Source organism: Penicillium canescens, assembly GCF_028828765.1.
Source record: "Penicillium canescens strain IBT 15451 chromosome Unknown utg000010l_segment0_segment0, whole genome shotgun sequence".
NCBI lineage: Eukaryota > Fungi > Ascomycota > Eurotiomycetes > Eurotiales > Aspergillaceae > Penicillium > Penicillium canescens.
The window spans coordinates 1,925,533-1,945,641 of NW_026703972.1; the positions used below are offsets into that span (position 1 = coordinate 1,925,533).

General features: G+C 49.6%; 3 protein-coding genes across 3 annotated transcripts; 1 reads left to right on the plus strand and 2 right to left on the minus strand.

Annotated features, from left to right (window-relative positions):
- Positions 1 to 1,386: 1,386 nt before the first annotated feature.
- Positions 1,387 to 5,573, plus strand: N7446_012392 (histidine kinase osmosensor; the record flags this gene model as incomplete). The annotated part of the gene is made up of 4 exons (XM_058521134.1): positions 1,387 to 1,566; positions 1,603 to 1,682; positions 1,757 to 5,423; positions 5,498 to 5,573. Coding segments are annotated over 4 exons (3,954 nt in total), but the record flags the coding sequence as incomplete, so codon positions are not given.
- Positions 5,574 to 6,591: 1,018 nt separating this feature from the next.
- N7446_012393 (uncharacterized protein) lies at positions 6,592 to 8,464 on the minus strand (the record flags this gene model as incomplete). Its single annotated transcript, XM_058521135.1, has 3 exons — positions 6,592 to 8,032; positions 8,113 to 8,216; positions 8,285 to 8,464. The coding sequence occupies 3 exons, from the start codon at positions 8,462 to 8,464 to the stop codon at positions 6,592 to 6,594; spliced, it is 1,725 nt and encodes a 574-aa protein (XP_058366501.1).
- A 626-nt stretch (positions 8,465 to 9,090) lies between these two features.
- On the minus strand, positions 9,091 to 9,975 carry N7446_012394 (O-methyltransferase; the record flags this gene model as incomplete). Its single annotated transcript, XM_058521136.1, has 1 exon — positions 9,091 to 9,975. One exon carries the CDS (start codon positions 9,973 to 9,975, stop codon positions 9,091 to 9,093), a length of 885 nt encoding a protein of 294 aa, XP_058366502.1.
- Positions 9,976 to 20,109: the final 10,134 nt, after the last annotated feature.

The window sequence follows — 20,109 nt, forward strand, 5'->3', positions numbered from 1 at the left end:
TACGTTCGTCGATGACAGATGGAGAAAACCAAGAGGGGTTGACAAGGTTGATAGATAGCTCATCGAAGCTGGGGTTAAGACGATGGGGTGCGATCACCACCTGGCGACTTAGTTTCAGTGGTGATCACGCTTTTCAGCCCATCCATTTGCAGAGCGGGCCCGCGCAAGGACGCGTTTCCGGAGAGCAGTCATACGGTACAGTATCAGGAGGTATGGTCTACGGAGTATTAAGTATAAACTCGTAGTCGCCATCACTGGCAGGCTGGAAGACGATGTGCTGTACTCCGTAGTTGTGATATCGAGCTGTGAGGCTTTCCGATAATATCCTGGCTCTGTGGGTGAACTCATATTGTGTGCATCTATTTGTCCGTGCGTTGGCATCAGTCGTACTAGTCATAGCCGGGGTCACTTGCGCATGCTCATCTGAAGGCCATTATCATACTAATAGTTATTTTTATTTGCGGCGAGTGTGGACACAAGAAAGGATGGACGAGAGTTCCTAAGAGGGGTACGCATGTTCAAACAAAAAGCCAACCACGACAGCATACTCAAGAGTAGATACGGAGTACTTTTACTATGGAGTAGCACTACTACTGAAAACTAACCGCTGGAGAGACCAGAGACACCGTCCCTAAATATCTCTCTCCATGTCCTCTCCCAAAAAAAAGTGAAAAAAAAGAAAACCAAAAACCTGAGCAGCCATCAGCATCGCCGCCCCTTTCGAAATCTTCCATCTCCTTTCTGATTTTGGTCCTCTCCTTTTTCCCTCCTTTGGAATCCTGTCGTTTACCACCCCTGAGAACCCTAATTTGCCTTCTCTCCAACTGCCTTTTCCCTCCCATACCTACTTTATCTCATTTTGCGGCCTTAAATCCCCGCAAAAGAACGCGTCGCTTACATAACTGTCTTACCAGGTCCAGGTGGCTGTCCTCGCCTCCCACGTCATCCTGAACATCCTTGGATACCCGAACTCTCTCTTTCAGGGTCTCCTTTTCGACATCCCCGATTTCCCGAGTCAGTCGGGACGTCCCTGGATCATACCCTCACATCCGTCCCCGAAGAACTCATGTTGAATCACCCCATGTCGCTGTAACCGGCTTGCTGGATTTGTCGTGTCCGGAATCCGTCCAGTAAGTTTGTGCTTGTCCTCCGCTTCGGCGTTCGACCGACCCCGGCAGATGACTCCCATTCTGGCCCACGATCGCCTCAAGGTATCAGGAGAGACATTTCACCCTGGATTCGTATTTTGCCGGGACGACAGGCGCGGGGACTCGCAGTTTCGGATTCTGCATATCATCACGACCGTGGATGACCGACTAACAAGTTGCTAAGGCACAATGGCTGGTGCGGACGAAACTCTCGCGGCAGCGACGGCGGTGCTGCAGTCTCTCGCTAGAGACGAGCCCACCAGGGGGCTCTGTCTCCCTACCCTTTGATTTTAAATTTCCCGCGACCATCGGTGCCAAATCATCCAAACTTCAGGGGAATCCCAGCCCAGCAAAGGTCGCCTTCGAAGCCGAGTTGGAGGCCTTGATGCGCCGCGTGCACCACCTGGAATTCCGAGCTGTCAGTCATCACAAACTCCCCGACAACCCCTAGCAGACCGCCCCGTTTCCTATCGGATCCAACGAGAAGGACCCTGATTTTTTTGTGGGCCTTCGGGCTCAATCGCTTGTTGTCCGGTCAAGATTCTGACTCTTCTTATTGCCTTACACAGCAGCAAAAACTGAATCAACCCGATCGGTATCGGACCCAGTCGGGCCCTGAAGAGAAATTCGGTCATCCACCCCAACCATCCACCCCAACCATCCACCCCGGTTGGAGACCTTGACGAAGACGACACCGACGAGGAGGATGAGACCGGCGTAACGCGTGTGGTACGTGAAGAAGACATCAGCATCCTATGCAATCATGTGCAAAAGCAAGCCGAGGAGATCAGCTTCCAGAAGGGTATCATAGCACAGGTTCGCGACGAGTTGCAGAAGCAGGAGGAGCGCACCCGCCGTGCGCTCACCAAGGTCGAAAACGAGGATGTTGTTCTGCTCGAACGGGAGCTCCGGAAGCACCAGCAGGCCAACGAGGCCTTCCAAAAGGCTTTGCGAGAAATTGGCGGCATCATCACGCAAGTCGCCAACGGTGATCTCTCCATGAAGGTCCTGATACACCCCTTGGAGATGGACCCGGAAATTGTTACGTTCAAACGTACGATCAACACCATGATGGACCAACTGCGAGTCTTTGGTAGCGAAGTGTCTCGAGTCGCTCGCGAGGTCGGAACGGAGGGTATACTCGACGGGCAAGCTCAGATTACTGGTGTCCACGGTATATGGAAGGAGCTCACGGAGAACGTCAACATCATGGCCAAGAACCTGACGGATCAGGTGCGAGAAATTGCGGTTGTCACAACTGCTGTCGCCCACGGTGATCTGAGTCAGAAGATCGAAAGTCGCGCTCAGGGCGAAATTTTGGAACTGCAACAGACGATTAATACCATGGTGGATCAACTCGGAACATTCGCTACGGAGGTCACACGAGTCGCACGCGATGTCGGTACGGAAGGTGTACTTGGAGGTCAAGCTCAAATTGAAGGTGTCCAGGGCATGTGGAACGAACTTACGGTCAATGTCAACGCGATGGCCAATAATCTAACCACGCAAGTGCGTGATCTCTCCACTGTCACCAAAGCCGTCGCCAAGGGTGACCTGACGCAGAAGGTGCAAGCTAACTGCCGAGGAGAAATTGCCGAGCTGAAAAATATCATCAATTCCATGGTGGACCAACTACGCCAGTTCGCGCAGGAAGTCACCAAGATCGCCAAGGAGGTCGGTACCGATGGTGTACTAGGTGGCCAGGCCACCGTGAATGATGTGAATGGCACATGGAAAGACCTTACAGAGAACGTCAACCGCATGGCAAACAACCTGACTACTCAGGTGCGTGAGATTGCGGACGTCACCACGGCGGTCGCCAAGGGCGATTTAACCAAGAAGGTCACTGCCAACGTGCAGGGCGAGATGCTTGATCTGAAGAGTACCATCAACGGCATGGTGGATCGTCTCAACACGTTTGCTTTCGAGGTTAGCAAGGTCGCGCGTGAGGTCGGTACCGATGGTACCCTGGGAGGTCAAGCTAAGGTGGACAATGTGGAAGGAAAATGGAAGGATCTCACAGATAACGTCAACACCATGGCGCAAAATTTGACGTCGCAAGTGCGAAGTATTTCGGACGTGACCCAAGCTATTGCCAAGGGTGATCTTAGCAAGAAAATCGAGGTGCACGCGCAAGGAGAGATGCTGACCCTCAAAGTGACTATCAATCACATGGTGGGTCGTTTGGCCAAGTTCGCTACTGAACTGAAGAAGGTCGCTCGCGATGTCGGCGTCGATGGAAAGATGGGTGGCCAAGCTAACGTGGAAGGGATCGCAGGAACCTGGAAGGAGATCACAGAGGATGTGAACACCATGGCCGAGAACCTGACATCCCAAGTGCGTGCATTTGGCGAAATTACCGATGCCGCCACCGATGGTAATTTCACCAAGCTCATCACTGTCAACGCTTCGGGAGAAATGGACGAACTGAAGCGCAAGATCAATAAGATGGTTTCCAACCTCCGAGACAGCATTCAACGAAACACTGCCGCCAAGGAGGCTGCCGAGCTTGCTAATCGCACCAAATCTGAGTTCCTGGCAAACATGTCCCACGAGATCCGAACTCCCATGAACGGTATCATTGGTATGACCCAGCTCACGCTGGATACCGACGACCTGAAGCCGTATACCAGGGAAATGCTGAACGTGGTGCACAATCTGGCCAACAATTTGCTCACAATCATTGACGATATACTCGACATTTCGAAGATTGAAGCCAACCGGATGGTCATTGAGAGCATTCCATTCACCGTGCGCGGTACCGTATTCAATGCGCTCCAGACTTTGGCTGTGAAGGCGAATGAAAAATCCCTTAGCCTGACTTACCAGGTCGACAACACAGTCCCCGACTATGTCATTGGCGATCCGTTTCGTCTGCGCCAGATTATTCTCAATTTAGTCGGTAATGCCATCAAGTTCACTGACCACGGTGAGGTTAAGCTCACGATCCGCAATTCCGATCGTGAGCAATGCACCACCAACGAATATGCCTTTGAGTTTTCCGTCTCCGACACCGGTATTGGTATCGAGGAGGACAAATTGGACTTGATCTTCGATACCTTCCAACAGGCCGATGGGTCAACCACCCGCAGGTTCGGTGGTACCGGTCTCGGTCTGTCAATCTCCAAACGCCTGGTCAATCTCATGGGTGGTGACGTTTGGGTTACCTCAGAGTACGGACACGGCAGTACTTTCCATTTCACTTGCGTCGTGAAGCTCGCCGATCAGTCCTTGAACGTCATTGCTTCTCAGCTCTTGCCATACAGGAATCACTGGGTGCTGTTCATCGACAAGGGCCAGAACGGTGCCCAAGCCACTAGTGTCATGAAGATGCTCAAGCAGATCGAATTGGAGCCGTTGGTGGTGCGCAACGAGGAGCATGTCCCACCACCTGAAATCCAAGACCCCTCTGGAAAGGAGTCTGGTCATGCATACGATGTCATCATTGTGGACTCGGTGGACACTGCTCGCATTCTGCGAGCATTCGACGAGTTCAAGTATATCCCCATTGTTTTGGTGTGTCCTTTGGTCTGTGTCAGCTTGAAGTCCGCTTTGGATCTTGGTATCAGCTCGTATATGACAACGCCTTGCCAGCCTATTGATATGGGCAATGGTATGCTTCCTGCATTGGAGGGTCGGTCGACGCCGATGCCCACCGACAACTCCCGCTCGTTCAACATCCTTCTTGCTGAGGACAACGAGGTCAACCAGCAACTCGCCATGAAGATACTCCAAAGGCACAACCACAACGTCTTTGTTGTTGGTAACGGTCTAGATGCCGTGGAGGCTGTCAAGAAGCGCCGCTATGATGTAATCTTGATGGATGTTCAAATGCCCGTCATGGGTGGTTTCGAGGCTACTGGCAAGATTCGAGAGTATGAACGAGAGAGAAGTCTCCAGCGAACCCCGATTATTGCACTCACTGCACACGCCATGCTGGGTGATCGCGAGAAGTGCATCCAGGCTCAAATGGACGAGTACCTGTCCAAACCACTTAAGCAGAACCAGATGATGCAGACCATTCTCAAGTGCGCAACGCTTGGTGGATCGCTGCTGGAGAAGAGTAAGGAATCTCGGATTTCGAGCAGTGGAGAAATGCATCCAATCCACTCATCTGTCCCAGATAATCAAAATCAGCAGCAGGGGTCACAGAAACAACAAGGGTTACCCTTCCCACCACGGCCTGTTATAGAGACAATCTCCGCTGTTGGCCCTATAGGCCGTGGTAGTGTCGCCGAGCCTGAAGACAAAGATGAAGAGATGATCGATGATCGAGTACGTTACCATGTCTGTTGTCGAAGGACTAGGTTCTGGATCAACCCTTGGCTAACCGTTCTCTTTCGTCATAGACCTTGCTGCGCTCTAACAGTACCTGAGCTCTCGTTTGCATCATGAACATTTACTTTCCCGCCCTACAGATTGGGCCGATGGTTTTGGTGTGGCCTGTTAATACCCTGTCCATATGAGACTGTTGATTGCTTCTTGTTATCGTTCCCATCTTCTTTTCAAGGTGGTGAAGCCGAAACGGAACTCTCATGAATTTTCTGCTTTATTCCCACTTCACTCATATTTGCTTATACCCGCGTACTTCATTATAACTTTTTTTCCCATCGTCTTTGCCATGGCTGGTTGAGTTCACACTTCCTCCTTGTCTCTCTGCCCCGTACTTCGAGCACCTGGCCATCCCCTGGCTGTCGCTCCGTTAGGCGTTAAGCGAGTACTGGCAAACAGCACGGATATATCCTGTGGCATATCGATCCTCTGTACCTTTGTTCTCGACGTGATTAAGCGCTTGGCGGGCTCCTTCTGCGATGTCTTCCATCGATCAAGGGAGTCACCGGGCACCATGGATTTTGGTGTTCCTCTCCTTTCATTAGGCAGTTTCCGTGCTTCGCACCAGTCGAAACTGTCGCGGCCATCTTACTAATATATAGGTATCAGACGATAGTGCTTGAAGTTACGACTAATGTTCGAGGCTGCACGATCTGTGATGGGCGAGATCAAGAAACCCTTTTTGCCAAGAAAGAGTCGTCTCTTCCTCGAAAATTGAGTATGTGACAATACTCTTCCGGGACATTTTTCTTTCTGTCTGGCTTGCACTCACATGGCATGGTAACTGTGTAATGGCCCGGGACTGGAAGTGGCTGGTGATTTGAATGGATACCCAGGGTAATTAGTGGTAATGTAACCACTCTTCAGCTCGCCCAAACAGTAAAGTTGCAAGACGGGGGCGGTTCGCCCCCGTCTATGAAATGGTTATATGTAGCGACGTACAGACTCCTACTAAAATGATGGCTAATTGACTCCGTATTGCTAACGTAAACCTCTTCACGAGATTGGGGGGTTTGAACGCGGTCACATAGGACATAAAGAGCTATTAACCCCTTACTCTACCTCCTTCCATATTCTCTCCAGCTGAGCAAGCTCTACCATGTCACTCCCACTAACGGCGTTTATGCTCAAACCTTGATTGAACTGTATCGCTCCCCTTGCACCAGCGGCAGTCACACCCATACCCAATATCGGAGTTCCCGTACCTACTACAACTTGGTCCCTTTGTTAGGGCGACAAGATTGTCTGAGGCCTGCAGCGTGAGACTATTTATCAGAAGGGCTTTTTTCTGGTTCATCCGCATCTGTATGGTGGCCAGGATAACCTGGATCCGGGGAACAGTCTGCGCGTATACCGTAGCGCGGTGTTTCGCGAACTCCGTGACATATGACATATCACCCTTCTCGCACGCTTCGTTCCATAAGCCACGCATGCGGTGGGAATAGAGATCGCAACATGCGTTAGAGAGGACGATGCCGTGATGAGGGAGCTGAGCGGCGAGACTTGTACCTTTCGCGAACTCTTCCCAACAGCTCTCACAGATGAGAAATTCATTACTCCCGTACCATTTGCGGTCTTTGACTAGGCTGTACGTTGGACAGGGCGGCAGGACAGCGAATCTAACTGCAAAGTCCTGGAACCTCGAAAAGTTTCTTGTGCTTATCGCGTCGTCAAATTTCTTTAGGAACTCCTCTCGTCGAGGTGCCGACTCGTTGAAGATGCATATGCGTTTCTCGTTTGATGATGATTGAGCCCGCACGAAGTATTTGCCGAATCCGAAGGGCTCGACTATCCCGGCATAGCACTGGGAACAGGCACCGACTTCCTCACCAGTGAGCCTGAGACCGTACCAGGTACCACGGTAGGCGCCATCTGCGGGGCATGGAGGGCTGGAAAGGATTACCTTTGCAGCGTTCCAGAATATGCAGTAGTTCTTCTGCTGCATTGCTTTGATATACGCTACCTTCATCGAGAGGAGGGACATATCGCACACCCAAGTATTCCAGCCGCGGTTCTCAAGGTCCACGCGGACTGGCTCCCACTCTGATTCCATGAATGATGCAGCGAAATAGTGAAAGTAGCATGCGCCACAAATGGCCATATCGTCGATGTACGGCTTCGGCCGATACCATTCTCGTTTCGATACGATTACTCCAGTCGTACCATCACAAGGAGCCATCGCCATCATGTGTGCCACAGTCGCCGTAAAGGCGCTCCAGTTATTTGTTTGACCGAGCTTCTGCATCGCTCGCCGTGAATACTCTGTCATGTCACAAACCCACAGCTCACCGGCTGGCTGACCAATCGGATTCGGGTGGAAAAGATTCCCAAACGGTGTGGCAAGCGCAACATCCTCGTAACACGCAGCACAGATCGCGAAGTCATCAATATCATTGTTCTTAAGACGATACCAGTGTCGTCCTACGTCGGTAGTCAATGGCGCCGAGCCCTTACAATCCATAATATCAGACCGGTGGTTCATGTATCCGCTGATGTATGCCCAGTCATTGTTGCGAAGGACCTGCGACCATAACCGGAGCATGCGTGGGGTACTAAAGCGGCATCGACGGTCCGTATCAGGGGTTTTAGCTGTCGTTCGAATTTTGCCGTCCACTGGCTTGAACGAATGTACGAGGCAAAGCAATAAGAGCAGATCTCGAACGCGGGGGCGTCCGGTGTCGAGTACCAGTATGCGGTGGCGTAGAGGATATTGTTTTCTGGGCAGTAGGTAATGACCTGGTATAAATTGGTCAGTTTAGTGAATCGTTGCAAATGGCTCTAGATATTCATTGTGATTTACTGACATCCGGGTCATCCAGACCGTTATTTCTCGGAGCGGGCGGTGTAAGTGTTTGGGCAGCGCCAGTGGGTTTGGATGCTAGAGGAAGCGGCGGGACAACTGGGCGTCCAGTAATCGGAATACGGGTGGTCGGATTTCGCGGAGGAAGGGGTGGTGGACGAGAATGATGCCCCTGGAAATTCATCGTAACAACTGATTGCTGAGAGCTATGAAGAGGCACGTAAGAGTCCAGGAGATGGTTCCAGCGTTATACTCACACAACCTGTTGTTTGGCAAAGGCCGCCGAAGTTGGGGCTGGGTGGCTCGCAAAAGAATACTTAATTCGTCTCTGTGGCAAAATGGGGCGCAACCAAGCGTCAGCCCAGACTCATTGAGCAGTTCCCCTCCTCCAGATGGCGCTCAGTGGATGCTGACATCTCAACGCACTGACCACTTCAAGGTGTTGTAAATCAAAGGAGGATTGGTTGTTCTTGGCTTATGAAGAGATACAAGAGGCAATACATGCAACCTGAGATCCAAGTTGATTTCGAATCAAATGGGCCCTAGGGTGTCCTCGCACCTTCCGCAGTTTTCATCTTTTCTTCAACTAATTCAGTTAACTCATCTCATCTTTTTGGATTGGTTTTCTTGGTCAATTAGCCCCATCTCACGTACAAATTCGATACTGTAATACAACTTGCTTTGACAGCAGGTAAGCTACAAAGTGGCGCGTATGCCAAGCTTTTAAAGACGGGTCCACCAGGCTTTGAGCTAATCCAATTGGGAAAGAGTTACGCCAATTTTCGAGCTAAGCTTTTTCGATCCTCGAACTCAATTATTTGCTGCAAGGATGTGGCCACCAGGATGGCTTTTTGCGTCGTCCACCCCCACGCACCGCGTAACCTCGATGGCATCTGGTTGTCCCTCCGGCTGCCGTAGCATACTCTGGTAGACTAGGTTGGGATTACCAACAACCTCGAAGACAGGCTTATCACACTCGGGCATGAAAGAAGTGACAACGCGCTCTCGCATACCCTCCGTGTTATAGCCCTTAGTGGGCCCTCGCTTCGCAGCCTCCCTCTTCTGCTCAACACTGCTCCGAACATACTCCAGGTACGGCGGGTTACCCGGACGGATCACATTGTCAGCCGCGAGAACCGAGCCAGGAACGATCATACCATGGTGCTCGCATAGCTTCAAGTCCGTAGTATACGCGGGCTTATAATGGTCAATAAACATAAGCTCGATCTTGGTCACCTCACCGCTCTGGTGCAACTTGTTAAGCGACACATCGCTGCGACCGACAAGCACCCGCACAAAGTCGCGCAGACCAGCCACCTCGATTAACATGTTCGCAATGGCTCCCCACTCCGGGTTCAGCTCTAGACTGAGATAGCGCTCGCCACCGTTGCGTCGAACCGCCTCGCCGAATAGGATGGCCGAGTAGCCCACGTAGCAGCCCAGTTCGATCATTGTTTTGGGCTTCAGTTTGTCGATTAGGTCTGTCATGATTTTGCCTTTGGGCCCGCCGACGGTCATCATGTCGTAGTCCTTTTCAAATTCCTCTATCAGGTCGAGCACCTTTTGTGGATGGCCTCTGATCTCATCGAGGTTTGGCTGGCCGTAGACAAAGTGAAGTAGCTTCATTTCTCGGCCTTCTTCACGTGAACGCTCTCCAACTCGGGGATGTGGGGGCGGCGAAGTGGATAACGGCATTTTTGAGGCTGGAGGAAAATGAGACTTGACAGGAAGTAAAGAGTCGTTTGAAGGTAAGCTTGCAGGAAGGAACAAAGTCAAATGGAAAGTATCGGACGGGGCGAACACTCGTGAAACAGCCGCTTTTAAGACGAAGGAGACCAGGTCCGAGTAGTCAGCGACACGAGGGGATGAGCAATACCTCTCTATATGAACTGGCTGATGAGTTGCACGCAGCCGAGCCCCGACAGTATATTTCCGCCCTCCTAGGCGGATGTGGTCCCGAGCACCTCGGGAATAAGACACGCAGTGCGGCGTTTGGCTTTTCGGTTACTCGGGGGTAGTACATTGGGCAATTAGATACTGAAAATGCCGATTCCGATTCGAATTTTGTCGTAGGTCCATCCTCAGGAGCCACACATGCACTACTACTAACTTGAGGAGCCCCGAGGGGTTTTTTTTCCTGCGACGCTCCGCAACCAATAATCTAGGTATATTAACTTCGGAGAAAGTCTGAATGAATGCGGGAGGCCGCAGGAATGTACGGTGTGCGCACCGCTGCTGAGACATGGCGGGCGGAAACTATGTGAACGAGAAGTTCCGATGAGGGCTCACAAGTCCCTGTCGATAGGGGAGACTTTTGGACCTGACGGCGACGGGAGCCAATCTAAACTGGTGGCCGGCAAATTAACACTGAGTGGTTGGATCACGATATCCGACGTGCCTCAGCAAGCCGCCGTAATTGGCTGTCGTAGGCAATCGTTCTTTCGCGCAGTGCTTCGGCGCAGGCAGAGAGAAAAAGTTGTTGAAAATGCTGAGACATTAGCTATATCCCCAGCGGGGTTGCCACCAATACCCCGTTGCATACGGAAATAGGTGCCCCAGTCTTGGGAGGCGGTCCTCATTCGTGGCCATTCCCGAAGGAAGCCGACTTAGCCCGCGCGCAATACGGGAAGCCTGGTTAATGTGTAGATAGGCCACGATCCAGATGGGATGCACGGGGTTAGATTGGAGACGTTGGTAGCTGGATGTCAAGGCATTTTCAAGATGGTGTGGAACATATAGACCCCCCTATTCTTGGAATTTTCCACTTCAAATTAATACCTGATCATTTAGGGTTTCGGCAAGCTGCGTGTCGCAAAGGACGCAGCGACGCATATAGACAGGATAATGTCTGACAAGTCTTGGCTTTCCCTTTCCGTTTTAGTGCTCACCCCTTGCCGCTTTTTGCTCACTGAGTAGAACTGAGCACGCCCTGAGTATCACCTGATCGTTATGTAAGCCACATACCACGCTCAGTGAGCAATCCGATCCCACTCACTGAGCGTGACCTGAGCGCTCTGATTTGCTCACTGAGCAGCCTGATCATACTCACTGAGCACGCCCTGAGCATTACCTCAGTGCCTCAGACCAACAGCCAATGATGAGTCAGAATTCTGCCGATTCTGCCACGCTGACCCACTTCATCAGCCTCCAAAAAAGATGTGTCAGCATCGCTGGAAACAGCAGGCGGTGGAAGGCCAAATTCACCGCCTTTTTTGGGCGGTCGGCTGAGGGAACTGAGGTAACCTGAGCAGAGCGCGGGAGCAGCTAAGTCAGCAGCTCACCTCAATAAAATGCACCACGCTAACCTCATCCAAATGCAGTTGGTCAGCACAACTCTTGACCGTTGTCCCCTCAACGAAAGGCTGGCGTCATCAATTTGGTGGTCGATTCTGGTTGTTCCACCTCCAGCTGGGAGGCGAAAGCTGTCGTAGGACCACTTTCTTTGGTTTTACCATTCTGCGGCTATTCCACTATTCAACTCGCCGCGTCTCACATCTATGCCGTCTCAACACAGTCGCGGAAAATATCCAACCCTCAATTTTTGATTCTACAATATCTAGCATCTCAAAAAAGCCCAACTGAATAGTTTGCAAACCCAATGTAGTTTTTGATTTTGATTTCTTTTCCTTTTCCTTTTTTTTATTATTTTGCGCTTGAATAACAACGAATTATCGCTCTTGCTGCCTGCGCTTGCTCCTAGGAATACGAAGCCAGCTCTGGCGACCCGGACATCCACAAAAATAGACTAAACTCATCGATCATGACTATTGGATTATCTAGCTATCCATGACGTAATTTGTGGTCTCTCATTTGCCTGACATACTCTAACTAGCAATCAGAAATACCTCGTCCTGTAAAGTCTGATAGGACTTCCTAGGAGCTCGCAGGCCTTTCGTGCCACCAATGTGATTGGTGTGACAGAAATAGATCCTAGGAGCTCAAGTGCTGGTACCCATTCGCGAGAACTGGTACCGCTAATGCTGAGAGCCAATGTATATAAAGAAACACCGATCCCTCCTCAAGGCCTCATGAAATCTGCTCATAAATTTAGCAACTTCAGTAATCCAGGTCTGTCTCTTTCAACCCCTCAGCCAAAGTATGAGCCTCACTATTGTGCAGATTGTCTGGTGCCGCAAATAAAACCGACTACCTGATCGATATCCAATATTTCACATCCGATGAGAGTTGCAATGCCGTTTCCTGCATATTCCCGAGCTCTGAGTTCGTTATACAAGGTCAAGAGCGAAATGGGAAGATGTACGTGACTTTCACTCTTGTACCCGGGGAGGGTGTGAATTTGCAGGGTGCCTGTGGCTGACTGAATTTAGGAGCATGGAATCCACTGAGATCTGAGAGAGAACAGATCTTGGCTTGATTCCTCGGTCTGATTACACGTACTAAAACCCATTTTACTTACGCATGCTCGTTTTGTCAGTTAGCCCGACGCAAATAGTATATCGGGTATGGCGTGCTTCCCCAGATTGAGCTGGACCAACGATAGCCCCTCCCGCGCTAGTGAGCTTGATCCATGATTCCCATTCTTCTCAATCTTGCCAGACATCGACATAGACCGATGGCAGTGAGACAACTGAACGTTTCACAAAATTGACCTAAACTGATACTTATTTAGATGAGATTCATATGGCACAATAGTACTACTTCGGAAACTCAGAAGGCCCCAGGTGGAGTATTACACCTGAAAGAGAAAGTTTGAAGATGCCACGAATACGCATGGAAATGAGCCCTCGCCCATTCCATTACTAATGAGCACGTGTCTAATCTGACTATCGGCCATGCTACGATAATCAGCCTCGCTTGTCAGTCTTCAGTCTGTATCATTCTACTCTGACTTATAGACATCCTTTTGCCTCGGGAGCTTATTTGTTCGACCATGCTTATTCTGGTAGTAGGACTTGAAAGCTTTCAGTCGAGTCATGATATTCGAGAGAACAGGAAGAACTAATCTATTGGAGCGAAGACGCGAATCCTGCATTGCCAACATCGACTGAATAGCTTTCTACGCTCAATTCTTGTGCGTACAAAGTACCGCTCCGCACGAATTTTCGAACTGTTCGAAATTCGCGAATTTCGTCGAATCGAATCGAATTCGAACCTTGGTTTTTGGGCTTCGAATCTATGGGCGATTCGATTCGTCAAAATTCGCGGATTTCGAACAGGTTCGCGAACTATTATCTAGCTTTCTTAGGAAAACCAGGTTCTGAGATGAACTTTCGAGATGTCCGGTCTCTGCAGGAAGACCTCAGCAAATCAATCCATGGACGGAATCACGACTGCCCGTTTTAGGTAGATTCACGCGTATTACATTAGGAACTGAATATTCCACTCCCACAATAGGGCTTATAAACCTTCTCTCTTACATGTCTTTGGAATGCAGAATATCAACCGCATGTGCCAAAGAAACCATAACTATATAACTACTCAGACTTCCAACGTACAGCATCTTTCAGCCTTATTAGCGTCCCAAGAGTCTTGCCTTTCATAGAGAAACGTCGAATTCCCAGTACATCTCTCCCACCATTGAATAATCTCTCGATATCTACCTCTGCTGCTGGTATAGCAAGATGATCTTGGGCTACCTTAGCCATACAAGTAAATTCAAGTCTGTTGGCCTTCCACCAGTTCAGTATAAATTCAGTCTGGCTCTGGCTTCTTTCGAAACCAGTGCTGATTGTAGGAGTATCAAAATACTGGTCGATATCAGATTCAGCGACGTTATACTGTGTAGGCTGAAAGGCTTCCAGAAATCGATATTCGAAGCTCTTCCAATTAGTGCTTAGAGTAGTCGATACAGGCTGTTTTGGGGTGGGATATGCTTTCTTCAGGAACGCCCTGATTCGGCCAATAATCTTCTCTCCATCTGGTAGCGTTTTGAGCCACTTGGTCTTGATTCGAGGGTCCAGAACGCTTGCGATATAGTATATATCGTTGTCTTTGGCGCAGTCGTGGTACTGCTCCAGGAGTGAGATTCCATCGGAAATAAGAATAGTTATTGCTGGCGAGACCTTCTGCCACTCGCCTCGTCGTTCCTTGATAGCGAAGAGTATAGAATGGAGCTCTTCAAACATACGCGCCGCCATATGAATTGAAGGGCTATCTCGGGAGACGTACTCAGTATATTCGTTGAAGGGAGCCAGGATTTTCTTGATATCTGAGAGCTGTCTCCAGTCGTTCGGTGTGAGACGTAAGGCTTCAATGTCTGGTTCATCGTTGACTGTATCTTCGAGCTGCCGGCGGCACTCTTCAGCTCTCTCAATCATAACAAAGGTAGAGTTCCATCGAGTATCAACATCGTAGTTGATAGCTTTTGTACATCCAGGTCGATTATCCCACCTCTGTATTCGCTGAGGAGATCGCGCAATCCAAAGGACAAGTAGTCGAAGCTTTGCAATAGGTGAAGTAGGAGCATTGATCATCTTCCAGCTCCTCTTAGCAACATCATCAAGAAGATCACAGGCTTCCTTATGCGAGCTGGCGCGTAGAGACCTCAATATATTTTTCATAACCAAATTCAAGATATGAGCAAAGCAGCGGATTTGGGAGTTCTGGGTAAACTTCATCCTCCCTTCTCGGATGATGGTCTCGGCCAGGTACTTATCATACCGCTGAGACAGCCTTCGGTAAAGGCATCGGTGTAGGGTGTCATTATTAGATGCGTTGTCGGCTGTAATCGTCATAACTTTATCAGATATATGAAACCTCTCAAGAACCGTCGCGACGATATCAGCAAGGTTCTCTCCAGAGTGGTTGCCTTCGATTTCAACAAACTCAATACAAGCTCGATATTGCTGAAAAGTAGAGGTCATCCAGTGATGGCAACGAGTTCTGACTTGTCCAACCATCAAGAGATAGCGCGATTGACGAAGCTGAAGACATCAAGATTAGAAGCTCATTGTCAAGAGCATCAAGCCGAAGATATAATCGGCGTGAAACAGTATCCGCACTTAGTACGGAGTCCTGAAAGCCTGCAGACCTCAGCATGGCCTTAAATGAAGGTTGTTCGACGCATGTAAACGGCTGGCAGGTCGATACAATCCAATTCAGGGCAGCTTCTTCGAATGGGAGCTTCTTTTCCTTAGAAATCCATGAGCTTAATGGTCCTTGGCACTCTGGATGACCGTCCTGAAAGAGCTTGTGTGTTCGCTGCAGGTGCTGTTTCAACGCCGTGGTTGAAGATCGCAGTTTAGATGCAAATCGAAAGAATCGACAGCTAGATGGCGATACAATACACTGGTGTTTAAGCTCGAGCCGCTCCTTATTTCCTAGTCTCCAGGTACCAGATTCAGGTGTTGTACGGTAGTGTTTCCATACCCAGCTCCGCTCTTTCGACCCACTCTCATCTTTCTGCTTGATTTTAACCCTCTCAACCTCGTATTCGATCTGAGAGATTGATTGGGATGGGCATATGTCCGTATCAAGGTTCGATAAACTTCTAGAAACATCGCTGGGAGCCGTAGGGGACGTTGAAATCGGAGGAGTCGGTGACTTAGAGGCGGGCTGGACCGCTCTCTTCTTTCGAGGGGGCGGGGGTGATACATCCTCTGCAAGGAGGCCGTATTTATTAAGCGCCGCATAATCGCGTTTATTCTTCCTAGTATTAGGACAATCGAATGTTGTAGCAAGTGGAGAAGTCATCTAACGTTACATTAGTATATCAAGCTTGTGTCTTGCTTGATTGCTTACTCTGGAGCACCCAGAAGTGGTGGTTTTCGATAACTTTTTTTACCTCGATTCGAATGTTGTTCTGATTGAAAGCACGTACGCGCGGAGACGCGTTCTTGTGGAATCTCCGCTAACCCGAGTAGACGATCCATTTAGTCTACATTGAATAAAATATGCAACTATTGATATTTTGGCTCTATATTGATGTGTTACGTGTATCTCGAGGGGATCTATGAGATAATCTAAATTTGAAGCGAAACCGACTATAAATAAGGTTGTGTTCTTACTGAGTAAACTTAGGGGTAAAGAATATATATTATGTGCATGGACGTAGCTGGCGAAAACCCATGTATATTGATACTGCCCTACAGCTTATTCGATCCAAGGCCAAATCGTTTAAATTTTATATCAAAGACCAACCTCAGCTTAGTTATATCTGTACCTGTTAACTTAATAAGGGTTGTTTATTAGACTACAAGTCTGGTGTCGATTGCTGCTTATAACTGATGGTGTTCAACTACAGGTACTGCCCGACTTGGTTTACCGCCTTCCCAATGAGGATTTAATACAAAAAAGTTCGCGAACACCGAATCGAATTCGAACCGGTCATGAATTCGAATTCGTACGAATCGTTATTTTCAATATTAATTCGAATCGAATCGAATCAGGCAAAAGTTCGATTCGATTCGACTCGTGCGGAGCGGTAGCTTCAACAGCAAGATCCAGATAGATACAACTACCAATGAATCTCAATGGGACACCTCAATACTAGCACATACCAGTATCTGTCAATCCGACAGTTATGAGCCCGGTTGCCCGTTGCAATATCTATTAAGATATATCAGACCTCTCTGCTCTGTATCTTAGCAACGTGTATAATATTCCGCAGTGCCGGATACCCCTGAATAGCTCGGATACCTCTGAATCGCCCGGTTACCCCTGAACGGCACATACGAGCGTTGCCAACGACCGATTGCGAACAGGACGATAGAATACAATAAGGGAAAGCAGTATAAGGATGTCAGAAGGCCTCTACTCAGAAGAACTGAGGGCAGTGCCTCAGGACCAGCGACTACGGTCGGAAAGTCAATGGAGAGTCTGGATCGGTAGGGGTCGGCACGAATACATATTCGTAACATTTTGAGATATTCGCATTCGCATTCGTAGATCATGTTGAGATAGGTAGTTGTAGTGTTCTTGTTGAGGTTACTATCAAAAGTGGGAATCCCGTCTATTTAAATGTCCATCACTAGTCCTGCCATAAGCTTTGACCACTGCGATACTCAACACTCCCACTCGATGGCCACCATCACCAATGGTGTCAGTGACTATGTGATCGCGGTTGTGACGGGTCCCATTAAAACCTTCAAAAACTTCATTTGAGAAGAAAGGAAGGAAAGGGTACCCTGCGCCTTAGTCTTGTTCAATACAAATAAGGTGTAGCAATCACTCAACCCCAAGCCGTTTCCGAAACCACTCAAATCTTTCCCGAGCAAGGGGTTTGGTGAACCCATCAGCAATTTGTTCTGTGGTTGGGATATATTTGAGCTTCACTGTTCCGTTGTCTTGGACCTCTCCCTGCCACTTGCGTTGGATTTCCATATGTTTTGTGCGAGAGTGGTATTGTGGGTTCGAGGAGAGAGCAATGGCCCCTTGGTTATCCCCGCAGATGATCGTGGCGTTTAATCCTTGATTCATATTCAATTCGTTGAGAAGCCTTCTCAACCAGACTGCTTCTTTGGTGGCTTGTGTCTGCCCTAGAAATTCGGCTTCGCACGTTGAGAGGGCAACGACGCCCTGGCGTTTCGATTGCCAACTGATGGCCCCACTTCCAATGTTGAAGAGATACCCAGCTGTTGATCGTCTCGTGTCACGACATCCTCCCCAATCTGCATCTGTGAAGCCTTTCAGTTTCTGAGGCTGACCCTTGTACGCGAGTCTGAGGCTCTTGGTTCCTTTGAGGTACCGCAGGATGCGTTGAGCGAGTTTTATGTGTTGGGGCCCAGGATTTGCCAGAGACCTACTCGCCACAGAGACTGCATACGCGATGTCCCCCCTGGTTCCAAGCATAATGTACATCAGAGATCCGACCATGCGTTGGTAAGAGGTCCTCTGATCTGGAGGGCACGTGTAGTCTGGACTGTTCTCTAGAAGCGGTGAGGTTTCTATCGGCGTGCCGATGGGAGCGCAGTTGCCAATATCAAATTGATGAGCAACCTTGTCAATGTATGCTTCTTGACTGAGGGACAATTTCCTGTTTTGGCGGTCTCGCTGGATGGATATCCCAAGGTAGTAGCTGCATGGGCCCAGATCTGTCATCTGAAAACGGTTCCTTAGGCTCCGCTTGATCTTCTTGATCTCTGCGATACTCGGACCCACGATCAGGAGATCATCAACATATACCGCGATGTACATATTGCTCCGAACGAAGATACCAAGATCGGCGGAGATTGGCTCGAAGCCAAGATTGCGCAGGAAGTTCGTGAGGGTCTGGTACCAGATGCGAGGAGCCTGCTTTAATCCATAGAGGGCTTTTCGAAGCTTGCAGACCCTTGGGGTGCCATCCGTCATGTGATGGGGCTGTTCGACGTAGATCTCGTGGTCTATATGTCCGTACAAGAATGCGGTTTTGACATCCATTTGCTCGATCTCGAAGTCCAGGGCCGCTCCGATTGCGAAGAGGGCTTTGTAGCTCATTGGCTTGACAACCGAGGCAAAGGTTTCATCATAGTCAATACCGTCTTCTTGTGTGAAGCCTCTCACCACCCATCTGCTCTTATGGCGGAGTACTTCGCCGTGAGGTCCTCGTTTGAGTTTGAAGACCCATTTTCCACTGAGAACTCGCCGGTCTTTGGGGGGATCAACAAGCTCCCACGTTTTGTTTTGCTTGAGTGAGTTCACTTCTTCAAGCATTGCCCTTTTCCATTCGAGCCAGCTTGTGTCGTTCTTCGCTTGATGCAGATTCTTTGGCTCAGAGGGTTCTGTTTCCTCTGCAGCTACCGTTAAGAGTGTTGGGATGATGTTCTCTTCGGGTATATTCATTAGTGCAAGCTCTTCTTCGCTCTCATCAGACGTGTCTAGTGTGACTTGTGGAGCACGAATCTTCATTTCAGGGTGATGATCTAGTGCTCCTTGTTGCACTTCATGAACTGGGTTGTCAAGTTCAAGTTGGAGTTCTGGATATCGTTGCCATTCTCCTGAACTTAGCCCTTGTTGAGCGTCGTCTTGTTGCTGGTCGCCACCGGGTGGTGAGTCAATCCCAAGGACAGAATCCTGATAAGCAGGTGATAGGGGTCCGAGGGCATCGTCACTCCGTATGGACGACAAGGTCCTGTCTCCCTGTACAGCAACAGCTGGCTGCGAGTCTTCGTTACTCGATTGAGACGACGCTGGGGTTTGCGAGTTATCGTTACTCGGCTGGGTAAGCACTCGCGAGTTATCGTTACTCCGAGGCAGTATGTGCGAGATATCGTTTCTCGGCTTAGGTAGGGCCCGCTCCGATGGTGCCATTGACAATTGGCGCCCCGAAGCAGGCACGGATGCTTGCCGGATGCCTACCGACGGTTGATTTATTAGTCCCACCGTCTCACTCCCCCCTGCGGCAGCAGCCGTTGCCTCAGGTAAGCCGTCTTGTCTGGCTCCCACATCTTCTATAGTCTGTGTGGAGGGAGCTGTAAGGACTTCGTGAAATTCGGCGTTTGGAGTCCCAACGATTCTTCCGTCTTCCAGGAGGATACGGTAGTTGGTATTTCCTTCATAGCCTAGCAAAATGCATGGCCTTGTTCGCGGATCCGTAAGCTTCTTTCTTTGCTTTGGCGGGATCAAGTATTCCCCTTTGGATCCGATCACTCTGAGTCGTGATAGGTCAGGCTTATCGCCATACCATGCTTGGTACGGAGTCATGTTGAGCTTCGATGACGGCGACCGGTTGGAGAGGAACGCTGCGGTTCGAGCAATTTCCGGCCAGAATTTAGATGGCAACCTCGCATGTGCTAGCGTAGGCCCAACCCTATCGTAAATAGTCTTGTGGGCTCTTTCAGCGACCCCGTTCTGCTGGTGTTGATCCACTCCTGTCACCTCAGCTTGAATTGCGCGCGAGAACAACATGAACTTCATCTCGTCTCCCACATGTTCAGATGTTCTGTCGAG